The 26,481-nt window shown below is 35.5% G+C and overlaps 1 protein-coding gene across 2 annotated transcripts in view; it reads left to right on the top strand.

Annotated features, from left to right (window-relative positions):
* The window catches only part of LOC121445598 (DNA polymerase alpha catalytic subunit-like), a 198,741-nt gene that overhangs the window by 4,328 nt on the left and 167,932 nt on the right, over nt 1-26,481 (top strand). For both annotated transcript variants that reach the window (XM_041647745.1, XM_041647744.1), the window contains exons 4-6: nt 1,104-1,236; nt 5,734-5,865; nt 12,850-13,024. In XM_041647745.1, the coding sequence (XP_041503679.1) occupies nt 1,104-1,236; nt 5,734-5,865; nt 12,850-13,024 (440 nt within the window). The remainder of the gene's footprint in view (nt 1-1,103; nt 1,237-5,733; nt 5,866-12,849; nt 13,025-26,481) is intronic.

Here is a 26,481-nt window from a genome sequence, read left to right as displayed (position 1 = left end):
AGAAAAGATGGATCATAATAGAAGTAAATTTCTCTGAGTTAGAAATGTATTAGTAATTAAAGCTATACAAATGTTTTTGTTAGGATTCTTTTTCTGACAAATTGTAAGGCAGCTGTCAAACTCTTGCCCTGTGTTTTTTCAGAAATGGTTAAAATATTGGCTTCTTTATTTGTATTTCTTTTTTCTTGAGGCTTTGAGGGATAGCATAAAGTTAGAGGAAGCTGAAGAAAGAAGAGCTTGGTATCTTGGATTTTTTTTCTCCTTTTTTTAGTTTATTATGTGTATGAGTGTTTTTTGAGCATGTTTGTCTATGTACCATGTTAATGCTGGGTGCCCATTGTTATCAGAAGAGGACATTGGATCCCCAGGTACTAGAGTTGTTAGCTGTCGTGTGGACACTGAAAATTAAACCTGTATCGTCTGTAAGAACAAGTACTCTTAACTACTAAGCCAATTTTCTAGCCCCTTAGATTTTTTTAAAAGTTTATTTTAAGAAGTTTATATTCCGTCTTACCTAGCTAAATAGTTGTCTTAGGTGGAGATGGTATCTTGATGCCAAAGATGCTATCTGTTGCTTTATTAATAAAGATAAATTTTAACTTATGGTTAGAATATAATTGCTTCTGGATTTTATAATTACATAAAATGTGATGGCACACTTTTCTGTATTGTATAGTGCATAAAGCTGCCACATAAATGACTGAACTATATGTAAAAGGGAATTCTAAGGCTAGTAAATTTTTGGTAGAGTTCATATTTAAAAATAAAGTAATTCAGTGGGGGCTGGGGAGGTGGCTTTGTGGACAAGAGCCTTTATTGTTCTTGCCGAGGACCTTGGTTTGATTTTCAGAACCAACCGTCCATAACTCTAGTTTCAGGGAATCTTATACCTTCTTCTGACCTCTGTCGATATCAGGCACACATTTCATGTACAGACATGTATGCAGCAAAACACTCATGAACATAAAATCTAAACTGCCTTCTAGACACTAATCCTCATGTTAGCTCTTAGGTCTTGTCCACATACCAATCTCAGAACATGTCTCTTTTATTTGTTCATGCATGCATGATATTAAAACTCATATTTTTCTTTCTTTATACAGTTTTGTCATTGGACAGATTCTTTCTGATCAAAGCCGGGACACCATTGTGGAAAACATTCAGAAGAGGTTAATAGAAATTGGAGAAAATGTGCTAAATGGCAGTGTCCCAGTGAGCCAGTTTGAAATTAACAAGGTAAATGTAGCATTTATTGCTGAGCCCAGCTGCTGTCATATGTTTTTCTCCTCCTTCAGATAGTTGAAGAACCACCTCATCCTTGCATTTTAAATAAATGCTGGCTGGGGGTGACCGCTGCTTAACAATTGGCTCACAGATTGAACATTAGCATAACTCTCCCAGCCACAGGTACTACCATATCTGCTATAGATGAGACTTCTCCTTTTTAATTCCAGACATTGTTGGAATGATTTACTTATGTGTAAGGGCCTAGAGAATGCTTCATTTTGCATACTCCTCCAAAGTAATAGTTGTTTGACAGATAGATCTGTTCATTCATATTCATTCTTATATTCTCATTCATTCTCTTTCTTCCCCATTCCTCATTGTCCCTGTCTCCTTCCCTCTCTTCTGCTTCCACCCCCAAATGTGTATGTGTTATCAAAAGTCTTTTGAGTACAGAGTTAATTATAGTAATAACCTATTCTATATGTCTGAAGCACAAGTACATCTTAAAACAAAACCATGTCACATCATGGGTATGGATATTTTTCTTAGTTAATTTGAGAAGCAAAATCTTGATTTCCAAAGTAGTGTGTAATAAGGAAGATTACCGGTAAGTTAATAGATTTTTCTTCCTCTTAAAAACAAGTATCCTTACATAATGAGAAGTTGATTTTCAAATAATCACTTTACCTACTTTTTTATTTTTTAATTTTTTATTGTTTTTATTGAGGGATATATTTTTCTCCACTTCCTTTCCTCTCTCCTCCCCTTCTACCCTCTCCCATGGTCCCCATGCTCCCAATTTACTCAGGGGATCTTGTCTTTTTCAACTTTCCGTGTAGATTAGATCCATGTATGTCTCTCTTAGGGTCCTCATTATTCTCTGGGATTGTGAATTGTAGGCTGGTTTTTCTTTGCTTTATGTCTAAAATCCACTTATGAGTGAGTGCATATGTTATTTGTCTTTCTGGGTCTGGGTTACCTCACTCAATATGATGTTTTCTAGCTCCATCCATTTGCCCACAACTTTCAATATGTTATTACTTCTTTTCCTGTCTGTGTAGTACTCCATTGTGTAAATGTACCACATTTTCCTTATCCATTCTTCAATCGAGGGGCATTTAGATGGTTTCCAGATTCTGGCTATGACAAACAAAGCTGCTATGAACATAGTTGAACACATGTCCTTGTGGCACGATTGAGCATCCTTTGGTTCTATACCCAAAAGTGTTTAATCACTTTCTGATAGATTTCTTATTTATTTATTTATTTATTTATTTATTTATTTATTTATTTATTTATTTATTTATTTTCTGATAGATTTCTTTGTCAAAACTCCAACAAAAAAATTAAAGGATCTATTGATGACTTTAAGGAGAAATTTTATAATGAAAACTCATTTATACTACGTCTTTGTTAAAGATTGTCATTTTTCACATGTCCATACACTTGAAAACATATTTTATATTGTTAGATTTACTTTATTGTTTTGAAATCCATTTTTATATTCTTTTGAGACAGAGCAAGGTTTTATGTAGCTCAGGCTAGTTTAAACTTTATATAGACTTGAGGCTGGCCTTGAACCTCTGATCTTCCCATCTCCCTCAGGGTGCCAGGATTGCAGATAAGTGCCATCATGCCTGGCTTCTGTGTATCTATATTACCTGAAAAATCTCATATAATATTTTCATATTACTGGAAAATAATTTATGTAAGGCCCTAGGATTGTCAATATATTAATATCTTTTTCTGATATGTTTATTTATTTTTCTTATTGATTATTAAGTTTTCTATTATAAATAATTCCATTGAACATCTATGTTCACTTGTCATTTTGCTTTTAGATGGATTACTTTCTTATTGTATGTTCATTGAAATAAAGCATTTGTATCAAAGATATGACTATATGAATGGGTCTAGGAAAATTGTTTTGTGAAAAGTTGGTGCTTGTTAATAATAACAAAATATTGGTGCTATTTTCATCACAGTTGCTTTGTAATGGTGATGATTTTTTAAAATAAAACTTTGCTACCACTTCCACAGTGTGTTTTCATTTGATTTTTCGAGAGAATATTTTCTAGAACTTACGTTCATACTTGGGTCAATTTTTTGTTTTCTATACTTTGACCATCATGTCTTTAATGTTAAAAAAGCTCTTCACTGTGAATAGTGCAATGTATGTGTGTGTGTGCGTGCGTGCGTGTGTGTGTGTGTGTGTTTTCATGCATGATTTTCTTTCTTTGAAATAGTCTCTAACTGCCTAGAATTTGCTAGGTAGACCAGGCTAGCCTCATGGAAAGCTCCAGGGATCCTCCTGTCTTCACCTCTCCAGTACTGAGATTGCAAGGGCAAGTCATACCTAACTACTTTTCTTGAGTTCTGTGGATCAAATTTAGATCCTCCTGTTTACACAGCAAGAGTTATATCTCCTAGCCCCTGCTTTGCTTTTTGAGACAGGTTTGTCTGTCACTGACTTATAACTTACTGAGTGGATTTGGCTGGCTGGCTGACCTGGGAGCCCCAGGTAGCTACTTGTCTCTGCATCTCCATTGTTAATACATGATATTTATTAGTAACTAAGCTGGCTGCTTTGTTGTTTGTTTTTCTTAACAGTGGTTAAACTATTTAATGATATAACTATCTTCCTAGCCCTTGTGTTTGTATTTATAAAGAAGGGTATATTTTGGGTATAGTAGTGCATATTTTTAATCCCAGCACTTCGGAGGCAAAGGCAGGCTGATTTTTGAGTTCAAAGCCATCCTTTTCTTTTTACTGAGCTTGAAGCCAGCCAAGGCTACATAGTGTGACCCTATGTTTTTTATATTTTTGTAGTGTTAATACAAGCATAGTAAATTCTGATAAATATAGCATAGAAGTCTGTGTCTATTTTTAGTCACCTATTCATTCATATGAGAAAGGTAGTTGTCTTCCTAGTAATCTTTAATCTTTGTACATTGTTAAAGTTATTTGTAATATGAAATCTAAGACTATACCAGCAATCTTTTTCTTTTTCTTTAAAATTTTCTACTCTGCATTGTACTTTGAGTTTTTTCCGTATTTTTGTTAGTGTATAGTCATTGTAAAAATGTGCTATATGTTATTTTCATACATATGTATCATATATTTTTATCTTATTCACTCCTGTATTGAACCTTGAGTGGCTAGTTTATCCATGCATGACATTGTAGATTATTTGTTGATTTATTCCCCAAATTATGCATATATTACAATGGATGTATTTCAAGCATACTATCAAAACACATGTTAAAATACTCCAACTTCATTAGAAATGTATTTAAGTATTGGGAAGCTGTCAGACTTCCAGAAGTGGAAACATATTTTGTAAAGTTTGAATTGCACTTGAAAGGTTGAATTCTGTCACTGATGATATCTACTGTCACATTTTTTTCCCTTGAACTAGCAGGTTTTATTTTTTGAGAAACTGCTAGATCCATATGTCAAAATAACTATTGTTTTCCTACCATTCTTTCAAGTAAGAATTGCATTCTATGTAAACAGCAGTTAGTTTAGCTTGTAATATTTGCACAAATAATTTTCCTATAGTAACTGTCATTCTTCATATATGCTGTATGTATTCTTTGTGTTTAATCATATAAAACAGTAGTCTTATTCTCACAGTTTAAAAGCTTTAGACACTGCTAACTTTGCTAGATATGATGGCTCACAGTTTTAATACCATTACTCTGGAAGTTGAGGCAGTATGATTGCCTCAATTGTATAGCCAGCCTGCTCTACACAGTGAGTTCCATGTCAACCTGGGTGATAAAGGGAGACCACACCCTCAGATTTACTAGTTTTTACTGCTTAGTCAAGAATATTCTCAAATGAAAATACCTTACTATGGTGATGGAAAGTAATATACTGAGTGTTAGTACAATTTGGTGTTACTGTTAGATTCATATTTATAAGGCATGAACATTTTTTTACCAAGCTTTTCTTCTGTATCATTCAAATAGTATTGTTAGAAAATAATTTTTCTCCCGACTGGTGCTGTTGCTGATCTTATTTTGCCACTTTCTGTTACAAACTCATTGTACTCTGCAGAGCTCAAGTTGACATTCAAAGTAAATTCAGTGCTGTGTAGTGCTTTGGAGGTCTATTTTGTTAGAGAAGGCTTTGAGAAACAGATCATTAAGTCAGAGTAGCTGTTATATTCTGATCCCAACTAATCAAATGAGAAAACTACAAACATGAGGAGAAACTCTAAGGCTTCAGAGAACAATGGAGCTAGAGTCTTGATTATTTTAAATATTCAAATATTATGTGGCATAGTTTATAAACTTACATTTATTTTTGTTAGGCTTGTATGTGATTATGCCACTTACTAACTGACAGAGAAGGAAACCATGTTTTCTGCATACATTGTCATTTTCATGTTATACATATATGATTCTGGCAAAAATATATATGTGTGTGTGTATATATATAGTTTTATTTTAAAATTTGGCGAGATTATTGTTCCTCTTTTTTTTTTTTTTTGCCTTTTAGGCATTGACAAAGGATCCCCAGGATTACCCTGATAAAAAAAGTCTACCTCATGTGCATGTTGCCCTATGGATAAATTCTCAAGGAGGCCGGAAGGTGAAAGCTGGAGATACGGTGTCCTATGTCATCTGTCAGGTAAAATTATTCCTGTTTTTATAAGACTTGTGCCCCCTAAGAGTCCTGGGATGGGAAGATAGCTCAATACAAGAGTGAGGACCTGAGATCAGATTCCCAGCACTCAAATAAAAAGGCAGGTATAGTGGCTTGTGCTTATAACTGTAGTGCTGGAAGGTGGGGGCATGCAGATACTCAGAGCTTGCTGGCATTCATTGTTTTAGAAATGTAATATAGGCTACTGGAGAACTTAATCAGCAGTTAAGAGCATTGGCTTCTGCTCCAGAGGATCTGGATTCAATTTACAGCACCTATATGGTAGCTTACTTACAACTGCTTTTAAGTCCATTCCCAGGGAATCCTATACCCTCTTCTGGCCTCCACAGGCACCAGGTATAGGTAGCGCAGACATGCATATAAGCAAAACACCCGTACACAGAAAACATAAGGTAGAGGGTAATAGAGCAAGTTACCTGATGTTGACCTATCCTCCACACAGGTGCACACATGAACATAAACCCCTGGTCTTTATACAGGAATCTTGAGTTGTAGGCAAAAGTTTCTGTTCTACCTGGACCTGCAGCCATTCAGTCTCAAAGAAACACAGAGGCTTATATACTGATGATAAACTGTTTGGCTTATTAGCTCAAGCTTATTATTAACTATGTCTTACAACTTAAGTTATCCCATAATTCTTGTATATGTTTAACCATGTGGCTTGTTACCTTTTCTCAGTAAGACATTCTCATCTTGCTTCCTCTGCATCTGGCTGGTGACTGTCTCTCTGCTTTCCCTTTTCCCAAAATTCTCCTAGTTTGATTGCCCCACCTATACTTCCTGCCTGGCTACTGACCAGTCAGTGTTTTATTAAACCAATAAGTGATAAATCTTTACAGTGTGCAAGAGCATTATCCCACAGCCTTGAGTCAAATCTGGATTGCCATAGTATCTTACTTAGTAGTAGTTCTCTGAATAACTGGTCCCATAGAGAGATGGTTTAGTTTAACTAGCTTTCAAATCTTTAAAAAAGAATTTTATAATGTTTCATTACAAGTTCCACTAAAAAATTCAAAGTAGCTTTTGAAAGTCATTGAGATTTTTTTATTAGACTGTCTTATTACAGTTGTAGTTTGGAGGGCCGCTTGTTGGTCCCTGGCTGCTTAGCCCAGAAGTAATCACACAGAAACTGTATTAATTAAATCACTGCTTGGCATATAGACTCTAGCTTCTTATTGGTTAACTCTTACATATTAATTTAACCCATTTCTAATAATCTGTGTATCACCACATGGCTGTGGCTCACCAGCTAAAGTTCTGGTCTCTGTCTCCTGTGGAGCTAGATGTAGTCTCTCTGACTCCACCTTCTTCCTCTCAGCATTCAGTTTAGTTCTTCAGCTGTAAATTACCTTCCTGAAATTATGTCATAGGCTGGGGTTGTAGCTTAGTGGTTGAATACCTGCTTAATGTGTGTGATGCCCTGGCTTTGATCCTCAACACTGCAAAAAGAGAAAATAAAATAGTATGTGTACTTTCGGTGATATATCTAGCAACTGTAGTAGCTTTTTGTTGTTGTTTTTAATCATTCCTTTTCTGACAATTTTAATAAGAAAGGTCAGTGAATGGAATAATAAAGTAAGTGGTTTTTCCTCCTAGCTTATCAAAATATTACTTAAAAATATGAAATGCATAGATATATGGAGAAAGTTGGAAGGCACAAAGACTTAACTTTACCTCTCTCTTCCTACAGCCTCTTTCCTTCCCATATTTTCTTTCTCCCTATTTTGTAAAACACCTCTAAGGAAACTGTATGCTTTCTCAACATACTTTAAAACTGATAACTAGTTTGTTTGAGAATGGTCTGTCCCTAGCAGGGTAAAGAGGAAAGTATGGCAGAGAAGGAAATCAGGATTTTTTTTTTCCTCTGAAAGTACTTGACTTCAGTTGGAAGATAGAAAACCCAATCTTTTCTCTGTATGTCAGTTGTAAGCCTGTCTCAAGTTCTTTAAAATTACTATTGTATGGTCTACTTACCCCATCACATAACTCATTTGAATAAGATTCTTTCTTTTACATTAATGTGGTGGTTTGAATAGATACGACCGCCCCCCCCCCCCCCCCCAGAACCATGTGTTTTAGCGCTTCACCCTATTAGACTCTATTAGGTAGTGTGACCTTGTTGAACTAGGTATGGCCTTGTTGGAAGAAGTGTGTCACTGTGGAAGTCGACTTTGAGGTCACATATATGCTCAAGCTATGCCAAGTGTGGGACAAAGATGATTTTGTTGCTTGTGGATCAAGATGTAGAATTTTCCAGCATACTGCCATGCTTCCTGCCATGATGTTAATTGACTAAATCTCTGAAACTGTAAGCCAGCCCCAATTAAATGTTTTTTTATAAGAGTCTCTATGGTCAAGGTGTCTCTTCACAGCAATAAAACCCTAACTAAAACAATAAGAGCAATACTACATTATTCCAGTAAAATCTTTAGATAAACTTTAAAATTCATACCTATACAATTGCCCTTTGCTAAAATACAGCCAGCTTGATTTATAATGCATAGAACCTTATGAAAATCAAAAGCTAGTCTACTAATGTAATGTCTGCCACATACTGTAGATGATGTACATAACAATGGTAAGTACATGGACAGGCATCAGCACTTGACTCTATCTCCCTCCTAGGGTTACCCTTGATTAAGAACTGTTAGAGAAAGCCAATTCCTGCAGGAAAATATTTCCATAAATGTCTGGCTTGCTCAAATCCTTAATGTGCTTTGCATATTGCTTCTGACAAGTCTCGTTTCAAAAAACAATTTTCAAATTATGCAAATAAAGATTTTGGTAAATAGACCTTTTTTTCACTTAGGTCTTCACATACATGGACAAGATTCTAGTTTATTAATAACAGGAGCAGACGGTAGCTTACAATTTTGAAAAATATTACAGGTTTAGTGAAATAACATCTAATGATAAAATCTAGACAGTTTTTTTAAAACAGTATTTTGTTTAAAACTGAAATGGAGGTATTTGTTGATGTATAAAATAGCATGATAGATATATCTAAAAGTCAAACTTGTATTCCTTAATGTCAAAATATTTGCTCTTATTCTTATTTTGATTATTTTATGTCCTTAAAATGCTGATGCTAATGTAGTATAATATAATGTGACTTAAACATTTTCCCACCCACTAATGTTGTTCCTTCTTTTTAAAATACAAGTTATATTTGGTTTTATGAGCTTATTTTCCATGTCATATTCTGAGAAAGGGCATAGGACTTTAATTTGCCATTGTTGCCCTCAGTGGAACACTTGCACCTTTCATCATGTTTATTGGCCAAATCTGCCTGCCTCTTTTTCTTTCTAGTTTTATAGCATAACATTTAGAATGAATTTTTGATAATGTATGGTGACAAGTTTCTAAGAAGATTGTTTGCTGCCCTAAGCCAAGTTGTCTTCTAAGAACAGCTTGTCTTTCAAACAAGTTCGGTTTTTTTTTTAATTTTCTAATGTTATTTTATTAATATAGAATAGACAAAGTGAGAATTTTTTAATATAAATAGTTGTGTAACTTGCATGTGTCTTACTTCAGGAAATCTCAAGAACATCAGAAAATATCGTAGAACTCACTGCATCTTAAACTGGAGTATCCAATAGTCAATACAGTAAATACAGTTCAAAAAGCAAAAACACCCTACATCCAAGTGCTGAGAATCCAACTCTCTCCTTCCTTATCAGTTGTTTTTTGACAACTCTCCTAATTATTTCTGATCAGTGAATGTAGTTCCTTCCTACAACTTAATTTGGAAATAGTCTCAGTATTTGCTATAATACCACTGAAGTAGTCAGTTTTTCTGTAAAAAAAAAAATGTAGCTGAATCGATGATTGGTTGTCGAGTTCCATGGCTCTATATATAATGCCTAAGTATGAATCATGTCACAGGTATTAACTCAGGCTCTGCATTTTCACACCCTTTATCTTCCATTCCCTCCTTTTGGGGTGGGGGGATAGGGAATGAGGAGAATTGTTTTGCTGAGAATAATTTGCAGAGTTGTTGAACTTAACTTGCTTGTTATATCCCTGGATGGTGAACAAGTTCGGTTTTATAGAATATTTTATGTGTAGAATATTGTATAATATGGATAAAGTTTAATTTTTAAAATTGTGTATGAGTATTTTGCCTGCATGTATGTTTTGCAACACTTGTGTACTTGGTGCCTATGGAACCTAGAAACTGGCATCAGTTCCCCTGGAGCTGTAGTTACAGACTACTGGGAGCTGCCATGTAGGTGCTGGGAACTAAAGCACTCAATCCTTTGCAAGAGTAGTAAGTGCTCTTAACTGCTGAGCCATCTCCTCAGCCTCTTGTCTACTAATTTTACACCTGTAGTTACTTAGTTTTCATTAGTCATAATTTTTGTAGGGTATATCTTTGAGATCCCCCCTTCCCATCAACCATTTAAATTTTCCCCCATTATTTTCTCACAAACAATGGTTAACTTAGAGCATCTGATTATCCCTAAAATTTATGAATTGCTACATTGGCACCTCAAGAAAGACCAATCTTCCGTCCTTATTCGTTCTTAAACGGTGTATGTCACATGTTCTTGAAATCTTGTTCAGTTTAAGGACTAGATCTTTGAGTAATGTCTTGGGTAAGCCTAGATGTTTTCCCAGCACATGTTGGAAAACTATTATCTAACCAGTTGTGTTGTTTTTGAGCTTAGATTTTAAAAATACAGTTGGACATATGTTGGGGTTACTATTAGCTACAAGCTATTTAGAGTTAAAATGCCTTAAGTAGAAAGTATGCTCAGAAATTTTCAACTGCTCTTTAAATGTACAAATATTCCTTTATGAGAACTTTTAGTGACATGCTAGAAAGTAACTCAAGCAACTTGGTTGCATTTGTTTTCTAGTTCTTGGGATAGAACTTAGGACCATGTGCATGCTAATGCTAGGCAAGCACTTTACCTCTTCCGTTCAATCCACCAGTGCCTTTAAAACTCTTTGCTTCTCCAATTTTGACTTTAATTCATGATTTGAAAATGAGAGAATTTTCTGGGTATTGTGGCGCATGCCTGTAAACTCAGCTCTTGGAAGGGGGAGAGAGAGGGAGGGAGGGAGGGAGGATGGGAGGAAGGGGGAAAGAGGAAGGTCAGTAGTAGTTCAGGTCCTCTGAGCTAGAAGCCTTCCTAGGGCAACATAAGATCAGCCTCAACAGCAACAAAAAATAAAGATTAAACTGATCAAAAAATACACTTCTATAGGCTGACCAGATTTCTGGTACTAAAAGGCAGTCTAAGTATAGGAAGACACAGACCAGTGGTTTGTTTTCAAACTCTTAGCTAGCAACTGTTGCCTTATTGTCACCTTAAAATTCTAGTTTATTAAAGGGCATTCATTGCTTAAGCCTGATTAATTCTAATTTTTTCTTTACTTAGTTGTGAAATGTGGGACAAACAAATTTTAACGTGAGGGTTGCTTTCTTTCTAGGTATTTTATTATGCCTTAGACCAGACAGAATGTAGTTGAAAGACAGATACCTTCTATTGGGAACATAACCTGAGAGACAACGTCCTGGTTTGGGTCTCTGGGAAAGACTGTGATATGGGAGGTTGCCTCAACTTTGAGCTAGATGCTGAGCTGAGAAGAGACTGATTGTGGCATGAGTGAAAGAATAGGATTCACATTATAATCAATTCTGCAGAGCAGCTGAGCCCTGTGAATAGTTATAATTTACTAGTCTGAATATTAAATTCTGTTGTTTCGGTCAAGAGCAAGAGTGGAGTGAGTCATTGGATGTTGGTCTAGTAGAATGGTGACTTTTTGATTCACAGATGACAGTGACATCTCCATAGAGCTGCATGTGGGTTAGTTACATAGAATCTCACAACTTTAATTTTATAATGTAAAAAAGAAATAGCTCTTGAAAAGAGTCTCTCTAACCCACCTTCATTTGCTTGAGGAGGAGCCAGCTTAACAGTGGAGAGTAAATAGCCCTTCCTCTGGTCAGATATTTGACTTTTGAGCACTGCTGCTTTCAAGGTAGATCAGTTACTTTTCTTGTTCCTATGATAAAATACCTGAAAGAAACAAAGGACAAAGGATTTATTTTGACACAAAGTTGGAAAGAATATATGTTTATCACAGTGGGAAAGGCATGGCAGTGGGACCAGCTTGTGAAGGTATTTGTATTTTAGTAGGACTAAGAAGCAGAAAATGGGAGACGCTGGGCAGATGCTCTGCTGGCTTTCTCCTTTTTCCCTTTTTATTCATTTTGGAACCTCAGCACAATGCATGGTAATGCTTACTTTCAGGGCTCGTTTTCTCCACCTCAGTTAATTATCTCTGGAAACACTCTTCCAGACATGCTCAGAAGGTTGTTTGATTAAAACTCAAAGTATATCTTAGCCCAGTCAACTAACAATGAAAGTTAGCCATCCTACTAGGATTGTGCATTATTATTACTGTTCTGTCTTATGTCTTGCATATATGCCTTGTTTCTACTGGGGTTTAGTTCTTGAGCTTTCCCACTTGCTCATTTGGGGCAAAGTTGGGTGCTAACATGCTTCTATGGCTGGAATTGTGGCTGGAAGTTACTGTATTAACAGAATAAAAGACATGCTATTCTTTTATTATTGTGCCTCTAAAAGCCTTTCTCAGTAGACTAATTGTCACGAGTCACTTGCAATGTGTTTTTATGTCATGACAGGTAGAATTATATAATCTAGCTAGTGACATCTTACTTACTGGTTCCATATTCTGCCAGCAAAGAACACAAGACACTGGATTTACATTCTCGGGCAATGGATAAGATTGAGGCCGAGAAGTTCTTGGGCTTCCTATTCTAAGATACATGTGAGATTTTCAATAGGGTACCATTTATTGGTGTTTGGAACTGAACACATAAAATTTAAACTGTTGTCCCTCTATTTGATTAAGCAAGTGTATGTGTGATTATTGCTTTGCTCACCATTTTACTTACACTGTGTTTTCTGTTAGGATGGGTCAAACCTCCCTGCAACTCAGAGGGCCTATGCACCTGAGCAGCTGCAGAAACAGGACAATTTAGTCATCGACACCCAATACTACTTGGCCCAGCAGATCCACCCTGTCGTGGCTCGGATCTGTGAACCCATAGATGGAATTGATTCTGTGCTCATTGCATTGTGGCTAGGTAAGTGTCTCAAACATGTGGGAACTCTCATAAAAAAAGTCATGATATGCTTAGTCCTCTTGTAACCGTTAGGATTCCTGCTTGTAGATTCAGGATTTTGGCATTACGTCTTTGTTTCTTAATTTTTACAATTGTTTAGTTCCTATCTCCCATTAGAATGTGAACTCCACATATACATAGCAATCTGTGGAAATCTGCCTGCTCGACATGTGTACTCACTACGTAGGTGCAGAGGGAGAAAGAAGTTTAGGTATCAATATGGCCATTGGACTTAAAATTTTAAAGGTCTAATTAGTGACCTTCCATTATTAAGGAGGTTAATGATATTTTGCATTTTTTAGCCATCTTGTTCGTCTAAAGGTATTTTGTTATAAAATGAGAAAACGTGACTTTGTAATATTTAGTTTTTACTTTATATTCTTCTAAAATAAGACTCACTGTTATTCTATAGGAATTAACTGTTTCCTAGTTTATCATCATCCCAGGAGGTAACAGCTAACCTTGAGACCTTAATGTCTCTTTGATTTTTATTTCAGTTTCACCCTTTACTATGTCATTATTATTGCCATCTTTGCTTTAAAATGTTTTTTTTAAACATCCCTCATTTCACTTCCAAGTGACCAGAGCATAGTTATGTTGCTTTTAAGTAAGGTCCCTGCTTTATTCTGTCACAAGCAAGGCTGAATGTTTTTAAAGTACTCCTGAATAAAGTCCTTAGATGGTACCACATTTTCCATAAATCAAGTCTACTAATGCTGCTGACATCTCATAGACTTTAGCTTTGACAGTTTCAGACTAGTTTTCTAACTCCAACCTGTGCATTCTCTAAATAATGTGTCGCTCATTTTCTTGCAAAAGTCTTCTCTGACTTTAACTAAAATGTCTAGCTTGAACAGAATGTTGGCATCACTGGGACCTGGTTTAAATGCTAGTTTTGATATTAACAAGCCTCTGCATCTTGTTCTGTACATTGATTTATTTTGTGAGTAATAGACTGTAATTGCTCTGAGAGAGATAAGATGTATGTGTGATGCTCAGCACAGGGCTTGAGGCAGAGGGAGTGCTCAGCACATGGTGGTATAGCCACCTGCCACCCTAATTTCAGGCTTCTGTGTAAATATGTCCATCTTCCTTCAGTCCATAGGATTTATGCATAGGTAGTACTCAGTATGTCTTTGTGGCATGTCATTGGATTTTCCAAAGCTCATTATCAAATCACATATATTCCATCCTGCCCCTGTTGAGTGTGTTTCTGAGATCAACCCCTCCACCCCCATCTTACTATCCCATCAGTGTCTGATCTGGAAGTGGAAACTCATTTTTGACATTTGCCTAAGCAAAACATAATTAGGAAGATAAAATTCTGCTACCAAAATAATCATATAATGTATTCTCCAAGTTGAGTTGTATTTGATGATGTTTATAAATCCTCAGCTGGGAGGAGGAGACTATAAATGCATGATTTTTTAGCCTCATTTTTTTTCTTTTATACATTGAGTGCTTACTCTGTTTGCTGTGATAAGTACTTGCCACATCTTATTCAGCTTTTGTGACAGCTTCATATAGGTACATTGAAGCTTCATTTTACAGAGGAGGAAGCTTATGTGAAGTAGCTGATAGTTTGATCATATAACTTGCTAAGTATAGGGCTATAGTTGGTTTTTAACTAAGCACTATGTGACACTGAAGCTTCTCCTGACCACTATGTTAAATTTGCTTCTTAGTGATAAATAGCATGGCTCTAAGAGCCTGTAAAAGATGTTCTTTACAGATGAGAGACGATATGGATATGCAAGCATGAGGAGCTTCACCTTCCTCTCAACTTCACTTTGTGCCTCCACATTTCTCACTGAAACCTCAAAGCTAATCCAGTTTTTATTAGTTCTCTCTGTTTTTCCATTTGTTATATAATAAGTAACTTGATCCAAAGGCAGACTTTCCTGTTGTGTGTTTTGTTTTGTTTTGTTTTGAGTTTTCCAGTGACTGGGAACTGAAATGGAGGGAAGATGGGAAAGCTCCATCTTAAGAATGAATACCATTTTAGGCTATATATCCCCCATTTCTTGGTCTTAGCTGTATAGATTCCTGGGAGATTCCGTTCTTCCAGGTTTTTAACCTGACTCTGAAATGCCCCCCCTTTCCAGTAGTCTCTTTCAGTACTCTTTCCCCCCTCCATTCCTTGCAACCTGATCTCTTGTGCTCCCATTCCCACCTGCCCACAGTCCACTCACTAAATCTCTTCTAGTTCTATCCATTTGTCACGATGTCATTGTTTTTTAACAGCTAAGTAATTCTTCCTTGTGTAAATGTATCACATTTTCTTTATTCATTCCTTGTTTGAGGGGCATCTAGGTTGTTTCCAGGTTCTGGCTATTATGAATAAAACTACTATAAACATAGTTGAGCAAGTGTCCTTTTGGTATGATTGAACATCCTTTGTACATATGCCCAAGAGTGGTATAGCTTAGTCTTGTGGTAGATTGATTCCCAGTTTTCTGAAAAACCACCATATTGATTTCCAAAGTGGCTGGACCAGTTTGCACTCCTTGTGACCAGATTTGTGCCTAGTCTAATTGTCACCAAAGAGGCTTCATTCAGCAACTGATAGAAATAGTTGCAGATGCAGACCCACAGACAAATATTAGGCTGAGCTTTGGAAATCCTGCAGAAGAGGGGGATAAAGGATTGTAGGAATCAGAGGAGTCAAGGACACCACAAGAAAACCTGCAGAATTAACTAACTTGGGCTCATAGGGGCTCACAGAGACTGAACTGAACCAGAGAGCCTGCACTGGACTGATCTGCACATATGCTACAGTTGTATAGGTTGGTCCTCTTGTGGGACTCCTAACAGCAGAAGCAGGGATGGTCTCTGACTCTTTTGCTGGCTTTTGAGACCCTTTCTCTCATACTGGGTCACCTTGCCCATGGGGAAGTGTCTAGTCTTAAGGGAACTCGATACGTTATATTTTGTTGATATTTGTGGGAGGCTTGCCCTTTCCTAAATAGAAGCACAGGAGGAGTAGATTGGGGGGAGGGAATGGTAACTGATGGAGTTTGGGGGAGAGACTCGGAGTAGAGGAGGGGGAGAACTGCAGCTAGAATGTAAAGTAAATGAATTAATTAAAAATAATACTAAAAAAATAATGAATGCTAGTTAACAGAAGGAAGTGCAAAACATAGAGTTCTATCAAAATAGGACAGTAAAGGGTCATGAAGCCTTTCTGTGTGAATAGGCCTGAGACCCACTTGGTATGTCAAGACTGGTTATATTGGGAGTGAACTGGACTGTTTTTCATTCTGAAGGTCATAATTAAGACCACAAGGAGCAGATTTGTTTTCTGTATGCTGGGGTTTGAATTCAGGGCCTTGGCTATATTAATTCTCTCTACCATGGAACTCAAGCGTCTGTAGTGGTTAGATTTTTTTTTTTTTACTTTTTTTGACAGTATTACTTGCTATTATTTGTTTACTTAAATATACATTATCATAACTGGCAGTTTTATGAATCTGGTTTAAGTAAATTATTTGCAAAGCTCTACTAGCAGTTTAATGAGTCCCATCTTTGGGGGTTTCATGTGATTGACATATCTCAATCTATACAGGACCTCTTTCAGTCTTGGATGTGTCCCATCATGTATCCATCATTCCTACTCCATTATCAGAAAGCTTTCTTGGTACAACAGAGATAGTGTCAACACAGTTCTTCAGTAGCTCCTTCTTCATGCCGTATAACTTATTAAAGCCAATGGAATACTTGTATTTTGAACCATGGAGAAACTGTTGCTATTCCCTCATTCCAAACTACTTTTCCTTTTGGCCTCTTGATAATTTTTTAATATAACAATAATATGTGTAATTGTTACTTGTATAGCCACCCTTCTTCTGTGTCTCCTCTTCTCTCATCTTCTCCATTACTAGCCCTACTAAGTAGTATAGCTTTTTCTTTGTGTAGGGTTCTGCATTAATAAGTATCAACCATTAGGAGCTGAGGGAAACATTAAAATGCACTAGGCAAATCTCAGTAGGCATTTGCTTCTGCTCTCTTAAGGAACTGTGCACCCTTTATTTCTTCATTCCACATGAAAAATTAAGGTGGCTTTTCACTTGGGGCTTTGAGCCCCCCATTAGCGGTTCTCTTGTAGTTTGTGGTTTTAGTGAGGGATAGGGAGGGGATATGGAAGTAGTGTCAAAGTAAGGGGAGTGGTAGGGGTTATAGGGGTTTCAAAGAGGTGCAAGCTCTAGGCATAAAATTACTATAATTTATTTTCAAAATTCTAAATCTGTTTTCTTTATGTAAAAAACTGCAGTTAGTGAACTGACACTGTTAAATAAGTTGAAGTGTACAAATGTATACATGAAATACAAGCCCTCCAGCTGCCTAATCACAGACATAAAATAATTCTCTTGCTTTTAATGGAGTTTTTATCTTTGATTAATGAAATGTATAACAGCGTCGAAACTTTAGTGAAGTTTGATACTTTGTCCTTTTAGTTAGTACAAAGAAATCAGGAATAATGGTATAGTTTCTTAGGAAAATGATTAAGTTCATGAATTTTTTATTTTTAAGTCTCTTTTGTTGAGAGCAAGTATATTTTTCAGCTACCTTTTTCCTTTTCTACTGCCTTTATGCTACTTTCCTTGAAATGAAAGGCAAGCATCAAGTGTTGGTTTTATCCTGTGGCTTCATTTTGGAAATTTTCTATTTTTATTTCTCTCCCATCAAGATGCTTCCTGAATTCTGTCTGGTGGCATGCTGCATGACCAGGTGTTCTATATGAGAAAGCCATTTTAATGGAAAAAAAGGAGAAAGAGGATAGTCTATTAAATGAGTGAGTGGATAAGCCTGTTGAATTGAGAGAGAACGATTTATTCTCTCTAATAACTAATAGTTCTTATTATCCCCCTATAAAATATATGTCATTTTTTTTCAGAAACCTATGCAAGATTATTGCTATTGAGCTTAAAGAAAATAAAATTTTACTCTTTTTCATCTGTGAATAGAAAAAATATATAGTATTACTCTTCTTATACAATAACCCTATGGGAAACATGGTCACTAAAACTTGGAACTCTTAGCTTTTGTTCTCCAGATTGTAGGTTTTTCTTTCTCTCTAGCTCTAATGAAAGGTCTCTATATTCTGTGGATGAAATACTCACTGTGTGCTTAAACATCCAAATAGTCTTCTGTTCTTAGCAAACCAGACTAGTGAGAAGGATAATGGAAAGTTCATCCTAGAATTTTATCTTTCTGTAAATTTTATTTTGTGCATAATAGTACTTAGAATTATATTAATTTTTTCCTTCAATGAGCAATGAGTTTTACAACAGCTATAAAGTACATTTTTTATATTCAGTGCTAGAAATTAAGGATTGTTTTTCTGGGCGTTTTTCTTATGGGTCCTGAGAAATTACTGATATTTGAAGAATGTGAATCGAGAATTTATATTCTGAAAATATTGATTTCAGACAAGGCAGAATGAACATAATCTCTTGTGTTCGTGAGTTAAATTTGAAAGCATAAGTTCTCTTTTGTAAAATGCTATTAGCTGGACATGATGGAGCATGCCTGCAAATCCTAGCACGGGGAAAGAAGGAACAAAAGAATTGCTGGGTTTTCTGTGCCATTCTGGGTTTCATAGCAAGATCATGTCTCAAAAAATAAAATAAAACGGTGCATGCCACTCATATTACAGAAGTTAGTTTTTGTCAATTGACAAAGCCTAGTTATTTTCTACAAATAAATGAAATAGTAGGTAAGCAATATTTGGGAATGCTTTTGGCACTCTAGAGGTGATAGATATATCTGCAAAAATAGCATGGAGGGGATAGAATGAAGTGCATTGCTTGAGAGTAAAACAATGGTGCAACTATCAGTTGCCTCGAGTATTAGTTTGTCAAAGGATTTGTCTTTTTTCATGTTTAAACTCTTACAAGAGTTATATGTGGCCATCATTTTAAGCTTTACATTTTCTATCATATAGTTAATAATAAAATTTAAAAGCTAATGTCAAATGCATGGTAGTGCATTAAGGGAAACCTTGACAGCTGGTATGATCCTCTTTTTACATACTGCGGTTCTGTCCCAAGTTCATTATCCAATAACTCCTGTTCTCTGTCTAATCTGCTTTTGTAATCATTGAACAAATTAATGTTAGGCCTGTTGTGCCCAGCATCATATCCTTTGTGAAGGATACAAAGGTGAGGTGGAGCTATGCATTCTTTTAATTGAGTTCAGGCCAAGTGATTAGATGATTTCACTGTTGTAAGGATATCTAATATACATCACAGCCTGTTTCCAAAAGATGTAGAATAAAAGGTTATCAAAATTATGCAAAGCAAAGAGCACACCTACCTGGTGTCTTCATGAAAGAATTTATGAATGTTGAAATATTTAGGGCATTATGAAAATGGGTTGTGTGCCAGTTTCTCCATAGGAATTACCCATGATATCTCAGCTACTACCTCTATTCTCTGAGCACTTGGAGGGAATTGATGTAGTATCTCTATAAGGGTATCAGTTGCACAGCTTGTACATCCATGCTGTTTCCTCTCTCTAACTTGTATACTGTATGCTATATAATGTAAACAGTGAAGCTTCTAAGAACTTTGAACCAGGCCAGAACAGTTCAGGAAATCACTGGAGTAGGTTGACACTTAGAAATTCTGAAGAAAAATGAAGATTTATCAAATTGTTTACATTAGACCTATCTTTTTAAAAAGATAATAAAATTTAGCGTACCCCAGATGACTTAAAACTGTGTTGCTTGGGCTGGGTGTGATCCATACTTTTGTAATCCTACCACTCTGGAAGCTAAGGCAGGAGAATCATAAGTTTAAAGCCAGCCTGGATTATATGTAATAAGACCCTCTCTTGGTTACTTTTCTATTGCTGTGATAAGACACCATGACCACGGCAACTTATAAAAGAAAGAGTTTAATTGGGCCTCAGTTTGAAAAGATTAGAATCTATAATGGCAGAGCAGAGGCATGGTGGCAGGCATCTGGAGCAGAAGCTGAGTTCTCACATCTTGATCTACAAGCAGAAGGCAGAGAACATATTGAGAATGGTACAAATCTTTTGAATCCTCAAGGCTAAATCTCCCTATCCTTTCCAAATAGTTTCACCAACTGGGGCCAAGTATTCCAACATATGAGCCTGTAAGGGCCATTCTTACTCAAACCTACATGGATTTCCTTTCTTAAGAAAACAAAACAAACAAACAAAAAATATGGTTGTGGTTATAACTCTATGGTAGAATATTTGGCTATCATTTAAAAGGTCATAGATTTGCTCTCAGCACTATAAAAAAGTTGCTAATAGAAAAATAGATAAAACATAGCAAACAAGAGAACTGAATTCATCATACTAAGGTACCTAAACTGTATGAAATATATATGAATAAATAAGACAGCAAAGGGTAAAGTAGTAGATTGTTAGTTCCTCTTATCTGCCAAATGTTGAAGCTTATTTTATTGTTAAAAGTAATACAGTTTGTACAAAATCAGAAAGAGAAAGAAGTTAAACAATTAATAGCTTATTAAAATGAAATTATTAAAATAGAAGCCTTGAATTCTGCCTGTTTTCCTTTACCCCATATATTAATGTATTTGTTTGTGAAGTGGTAATCAATCATTAGTCTGTTATTTAATTTGTGATATTTTATTTTCTAAATTCTATTTAGCACAAAGTATTCTATCTATTCTCATGCTTAAATTAAAGAATAAAGATACTTTATTCTTTAAAGGTTTTTCTGAACTAGTTTATGGATTGAGCATCCTTAATCTGAAATGTTTCACAATCAGAAGCCTTTTGGCACTAACTGGCGTGATGATACCTAACCACATACTTTGAATAATTTATTATTTTTTTGTGTGTGTGTGGTTTTTCGAGACAGGGTTTCTCTGTGGCTTTGGAGCCTGTCCTGGAACTAGCTCTTGTAGACCAGGCTGGTCTCAAATTCACAGAGATCCGCCTGCCTCTCCCTCCCGAGTGCTAGGATTAAAGGCGTGCGCCACCACCGCCTGGCTACTTTGAATAATTTAGTAGTTCCTGCTCTTTTTCTTCAATTTTACAAAAAAAAAACTGACTTATAGGATGGAAAATACCACAACTACTCTCATATGACAGGTCATGTACTCATGTGATAGTCAAATTCAGGTACATTGAAAGTATTACATAGAATTATTAGGTTCAGATGGGTATACAAGGACATATGGAAAGTAAAAGAATTTTGTGTTTATACTGTGGCTGGTTCTATCCCTAAGAAATCTTGTTATGTATATGCAAATATGTTAAAATTTTAGATCTGTACTCTGAACCACTTCTGGTCCCAAGTGTTTCAGATAAGGCATATTCAACCTGTGCACATTTCATTAATTTAAAATTCATACTCAGGTGTAGCATCAAGACATTAAAAACATTTTGAGTTGAAGTCATGAATGTTGCCCATTAGGAATTTGTTGCTGTTGAGATTTTGGGAGCTATCTTTTCCAAAACAGTATTTAAATAATCTAAAAGTTTATCTGTTATTTCTTTTACAATTAAAATCGATTTTATTTTATGTGTGTTGTGTGTGCACGTGCATGCATGTGCATGAATGCTGCCTGCAGAAGACTGAAAAGGGTGTCAGATCTCTAGAACTGGAGCTATTGATGGTTGTAATCCACCATGTGAGTGCTGTGAATGGAAATCTTTTGAGATAATGCTACTGAGCTCTAAAGAACTCTAGTTTGTTTGGTTTTTGTTGTTTTGTCTTGTTTTTCAAGACAGGCTTTCTCTGTATAACGGCCCTGGCTGTCCTGGAACTAGCTCTTGGTTATGGAGAAGCTATTTTTGGTGTTAGAAGCTAGTTGTCTGAAGTTTGTTCAGTCAATTGTTTATTTTTAAATTGGTCTCATGGTATTTTAAAACTTCTGAGGAAATTTAATATGTATTGTAATAGAACTATATAAGTAAGCCTTGAAGTAGTCATCACTCACCTTCATGGCCTGTCAATTCTGGCTGGCTAGTCTTATTCTTCTTTTTTACCTCCTTGAATTACCGCGATGTGAATCCTATTATTTCATCTATAAGTGCTTTTTTTTGCATTTACAGATGACATCAGTTTCCCTTTCAGCATAACCACAGTTTTATCATCTCATTACGCGCGCGCATACACACACACAGAACCCACAATTCATTTACTTCATTACCCATTTTCCTGATCATATTGTGAATGCGCTTTGTTTTCTAAAGCTCAGTATTTGAATTGGAAACCAGTCTAGGTCTATGTGATAGTTAAATTTCTTTTTTATCATTGTTTTATCATCACTATTTATGAAAGAAGCTAAAGATTTTGTATTGTTAAATATTTTTGGCTCTTGCATTTGCTCATTGCATTGATGTGGTATCGTTAAACATATTCCTCTATCCTATATATATCCTGTAAATTGTTACTTGCAGTAAAAACTTAGCCACATTTATATTTACTTCAATTTGTTTTATGTTTTGCTAATAGTATTTTCCAGATGTTGTTTTATACATTTTTCTAGAAGTACTTTGAATGTAGTCATGACTTCAAGACAAGCTATAAGGTCAATAATAAGAAATATTTCGTATTTACCTTTCTCATCTCCTAAGTGAAAATAGAGAAAAAAAAAAGGAACTGAGCTGCTTGTTGAATTTTCATATCAATACACAGCTGTGTAGTCTGAACTGTGTTCATGAAACAATCTATTACTCTTCTGTCCCCCAAAGATGGTCTTCCACCACCAGAAAATTGGTATTATGGCTTCTAACACAGAAGAATTTTTCTTATTTGGGGGACATTGTATGAATTGTGGCTTTATTCTTTCTGTCTGACTACTTCCACTGTATTGTGTTTTTGAGACTCATCTGTGTAATTGTACTTTCGGTTATTTTTACATAGTGTTTCATTGTATGACTATGCCTACACCACACTGTATTAATACATCCTGTGTGTATGTTTATGGGTTGTTCCCACCTTTGGCAATTATGTATAGCACTATTTGAAGAATTCTTGCACATCTCTTCTGTTAAATATAGTCATTTATTTCTGTTGGGTGTGTACTTAGTACTACTGCTAGGCCATTGTATACATGTTAGTTCAGTTTCATCGTTGCTTCAAATTGTCTAAAGTGAATTTAACACAATGCAAACTGTATTTGAATGTTTTGTGTACTTACCAATATTTGGTGTTTTCTTTCTTCTTCATTTTATGTAGTGTCATACCTTCCATTGTGGCTTTACTTCACATTTGATGATTGATGAGCCTTTCTCCAAGTTTCTTGGTCAGCTAAACATCTCCCCTGTTGAATTGTATTTTTCTCATTGATTTTCAGGCATTTCTTACATGTTCTAAATATGATTCCCTTGGAAACATACTGTGAATATCTCCTAGACCACATGTTTTTTTTTTTAAATAAATAAAATTTACTTTTTTTTTTTTTTTTTGGTTTTTCGTGACAGGGTTCACTCTATAGACCAAGCTGGCATCGAACTCACAGAGATCCACTTGCCCCTGCCTTCTGAGTGCTGGGACTAAAGGTGTGCACTGCCACAACCTGTCTCAGGACTTATATATTTTATCATGAAAGGATATAAAGTCTTAAGATTGCCCACAAATCAGTTTTAGAACATTTCCATCACGGCAGATTACTTCATTCTTTCTGCCCTTTCCTAGTCAACCCTTACACAACAGCCACACTCATCTGATTTCTGTCACCATATGTGTGTTTCCCTAGTCTATAATTGTATATAAATGGTTTTCTACAGTATGTACTTGCTTGATATGTTCAATTGTTTTGACTTCATGTAATATTTTTTCACTCTATCATGTTGCTTGTATTTGTATCCATTTTTTTCATTGCTGAGTTAGTATTGCTGGTAGGTCATTCTACTGTTAACATCCATTAAGCTAGTTTTCATCTGGGACTATTATAAATAAAACTGGGTATTTTTTATACACAGCTGTTTATGGAGAGAGCATTGATCCTTTAAGTTTTCACAAATTTTCCTTAATACTAAATTTGCATTTTATATATTTTTTTCTAGCAAATCCAGTTATGTAAGCCTGTATTCACACAAAGGAAAAATGAATTACTTCTTAAGATAAATTTTCATTAAAGAATGGCAATAAGTCCATTAATTGGCTTCCCTAGTATTTCAACTGATTCTTATTACAAACAACTGTTTGTGGATAACAGTTACTTCCTTTTCTCACTTGAATTTCATCTGTATAGATTTTCCCTTTTCCACTTGCATGAATGTATGGAAGAAACTGGCTTTGCTGCAGTTTTTCAGTTGTATTGATACCTTGTATTTTTGGAAGAAAAGAGAAATAAACAAGTATGTCATGATGCTTCTCAGATAAACATATGTCTTCAATTATGAACACATTACATATTTGAGAAGGGACATAAATTAACAGTCCAAGAATAGGAGTATTCTGCAGTGCTTAAAATTGAAAAAATAATTCTGTGTCAAATGTTACATTGTATGATTAAAACTGGTGATATTAAGTAAAAACTGTACTGCTAAAACTCACCCACCCCAGTGCCTGTGATGCTACTTTCTATAAATATGCCTTTGAAACTGAGAGCTTTGATCCTGTTGCCAAAATAATGTGAGATCCTAGAAATTTTCTAATTATAAATGACAGTATTTTAATTTCCTTCTACTACCTCTTCTGTCCCTCCCATCTCAGCACAAGTGACTTGATCACTACAAGTTGCAGGAGTGAATTAAAGCACACATCACATCATCTCTGGTTATTGTGGGGAAATCACAGCTGTTCTTCTGCCAGATAACTGCTTTTCCAAAACCCACTCAGGTTACTGCTTTCTTTATTTTCTGTGTGACCCAATGATTCAAGTCAACTAAAAGCAGTTTAGTAGAAGTGGAAGTTTCCTTTCTCAAACAGGGCTTTAAGTTTGTTTCTCTAAATCAATTGTTCAGAGAAAGCTATCGGTGGAAGAGGTAAGGAATTTGGAATTCAGTTTTACATCTCTTGCTGAGCTTTCCTATGGTTACACACTGTGAGTAGTTTAATATTAATTACAGAACATATATGCAGGCAGGGCAAGTGTGATGGTAAAGATTGTGCTTTAACGCCATTTCTGACAGGTTTTAATTTTGGGTTGTCACAAAGGGAATTTTATGCTGCAGGTCTATTTTGCAGTCTTAAAATTCAAAATCTCTACCTCTAGGTGGCAGCACCAGATACTTTTTTCCTGTTTGAGGCCAGCCTTAATAAGTTCTGGTATAAGCAGTAAAACTTTCAAGTTGACTAAAACTTGGAAATATTCCATGAGAATTTGGTTACATTACTTTGTGTGTTGAATAAGTTTGGGACTTGCTGCACCTTGGGTTTTTAAAGTCTTCTAAAAGGATTTTTGATCCTTTTTCTTTTTTAGAACATGGTATATATGTCTACTTTAAAAATGTAAGCCCTCTTCAGTTTGCCTGTTTATGCATAATTCTTCAAAGAAAACCACTTGGTTAATGATGTTTTTGTATTGAAGTAGCATGTACAAGCCTGTTGTATGCTTAATACTTTAAAGTTAATTGCACTCTATTTTCCTTTTTTTTGTTTTTAAAAATTAACAAGAATCATAGTTAAGTGAATATAAGATTGAAGCTTCTTCGACTGAAAGAGTTCAGCTTGAGGATAAATCTGAAGTAATTAACTAGGCCAGATGGCCTAGTTACTGCTATGGGAAGATAATAGTCATTTGTGAAAGTCAACATTTAGAGTAGATATTGCATAAGATTTGATTTTTTTTTTCTTGCTGTCAGACATGTGTTGGGTGTTCCTTTGTAAGTACCAAGATAGACCATATCCATTTTTGGTTAACCCCTCGGGCAGGTGGGCTGGCTGGCTATCTACCAGTTTGCTCCTCCATGTACTCAGGTGTGCCAAGTGAAAGAGGACTGATAGAGGAGGCCTAGGGAAGAGCCCCTAGTTAATTGTGTATATATACAATCCAACATGATTTTGTTCCTTTGTTTTGGGAGCATTTAAGGATCTTGCCTTTTAGAAAACACCTGTCTTCCACCCCTCCTTTAAAGTTAAAATTGTCATTGGAAATTGATTAATCATTATACAGTCAGAAAAGTTAAAGCTGCTTTCTCATAACTACAGATTAATCAACACATTCTGTGAATATCCTCTTGTATTCACAACTAGAGATTAATAAAAGGTACATTTATCTGTTACTATAGAAAACAAGTGATCTCACTTCTCAGTGTGGTTTCTCATATTCAGTTCCTCTGCCCTCTTTAAATATGAGGACATGTATTGTCCATATTTTACTTATCTATTGTTTTTCTAGGAGGCAGATCATTTGTAAACTAAAAATGATCGTCTTAACATGGGGCAGGTGCCATTATCACAGTAACATATCACTTATTCTATGTATTCTGAAAAAAATATTTAATTTTCTTATATGTTGTCA

Source organism: Microtus oregoni, unplaced genomic scaffold, assembly GCF_018167655.1.
Source record: "Microtus oregoni isolate MIOR12 unplaced genomic scaffold, Mior012 000221F_ref0000299, whole genome shotgun sequence".
Classification (NCBI taxonomy): Eukaryota; Metazoa; Chordata; class Mammalia; order Rodentia; family Cricetidae; genus Microtus; species Microtus oregoni.
Note: the sequence above shows the minus strand (reverse complement) of the source record. Positions and strands in the feature narration are given on the sequence as shown.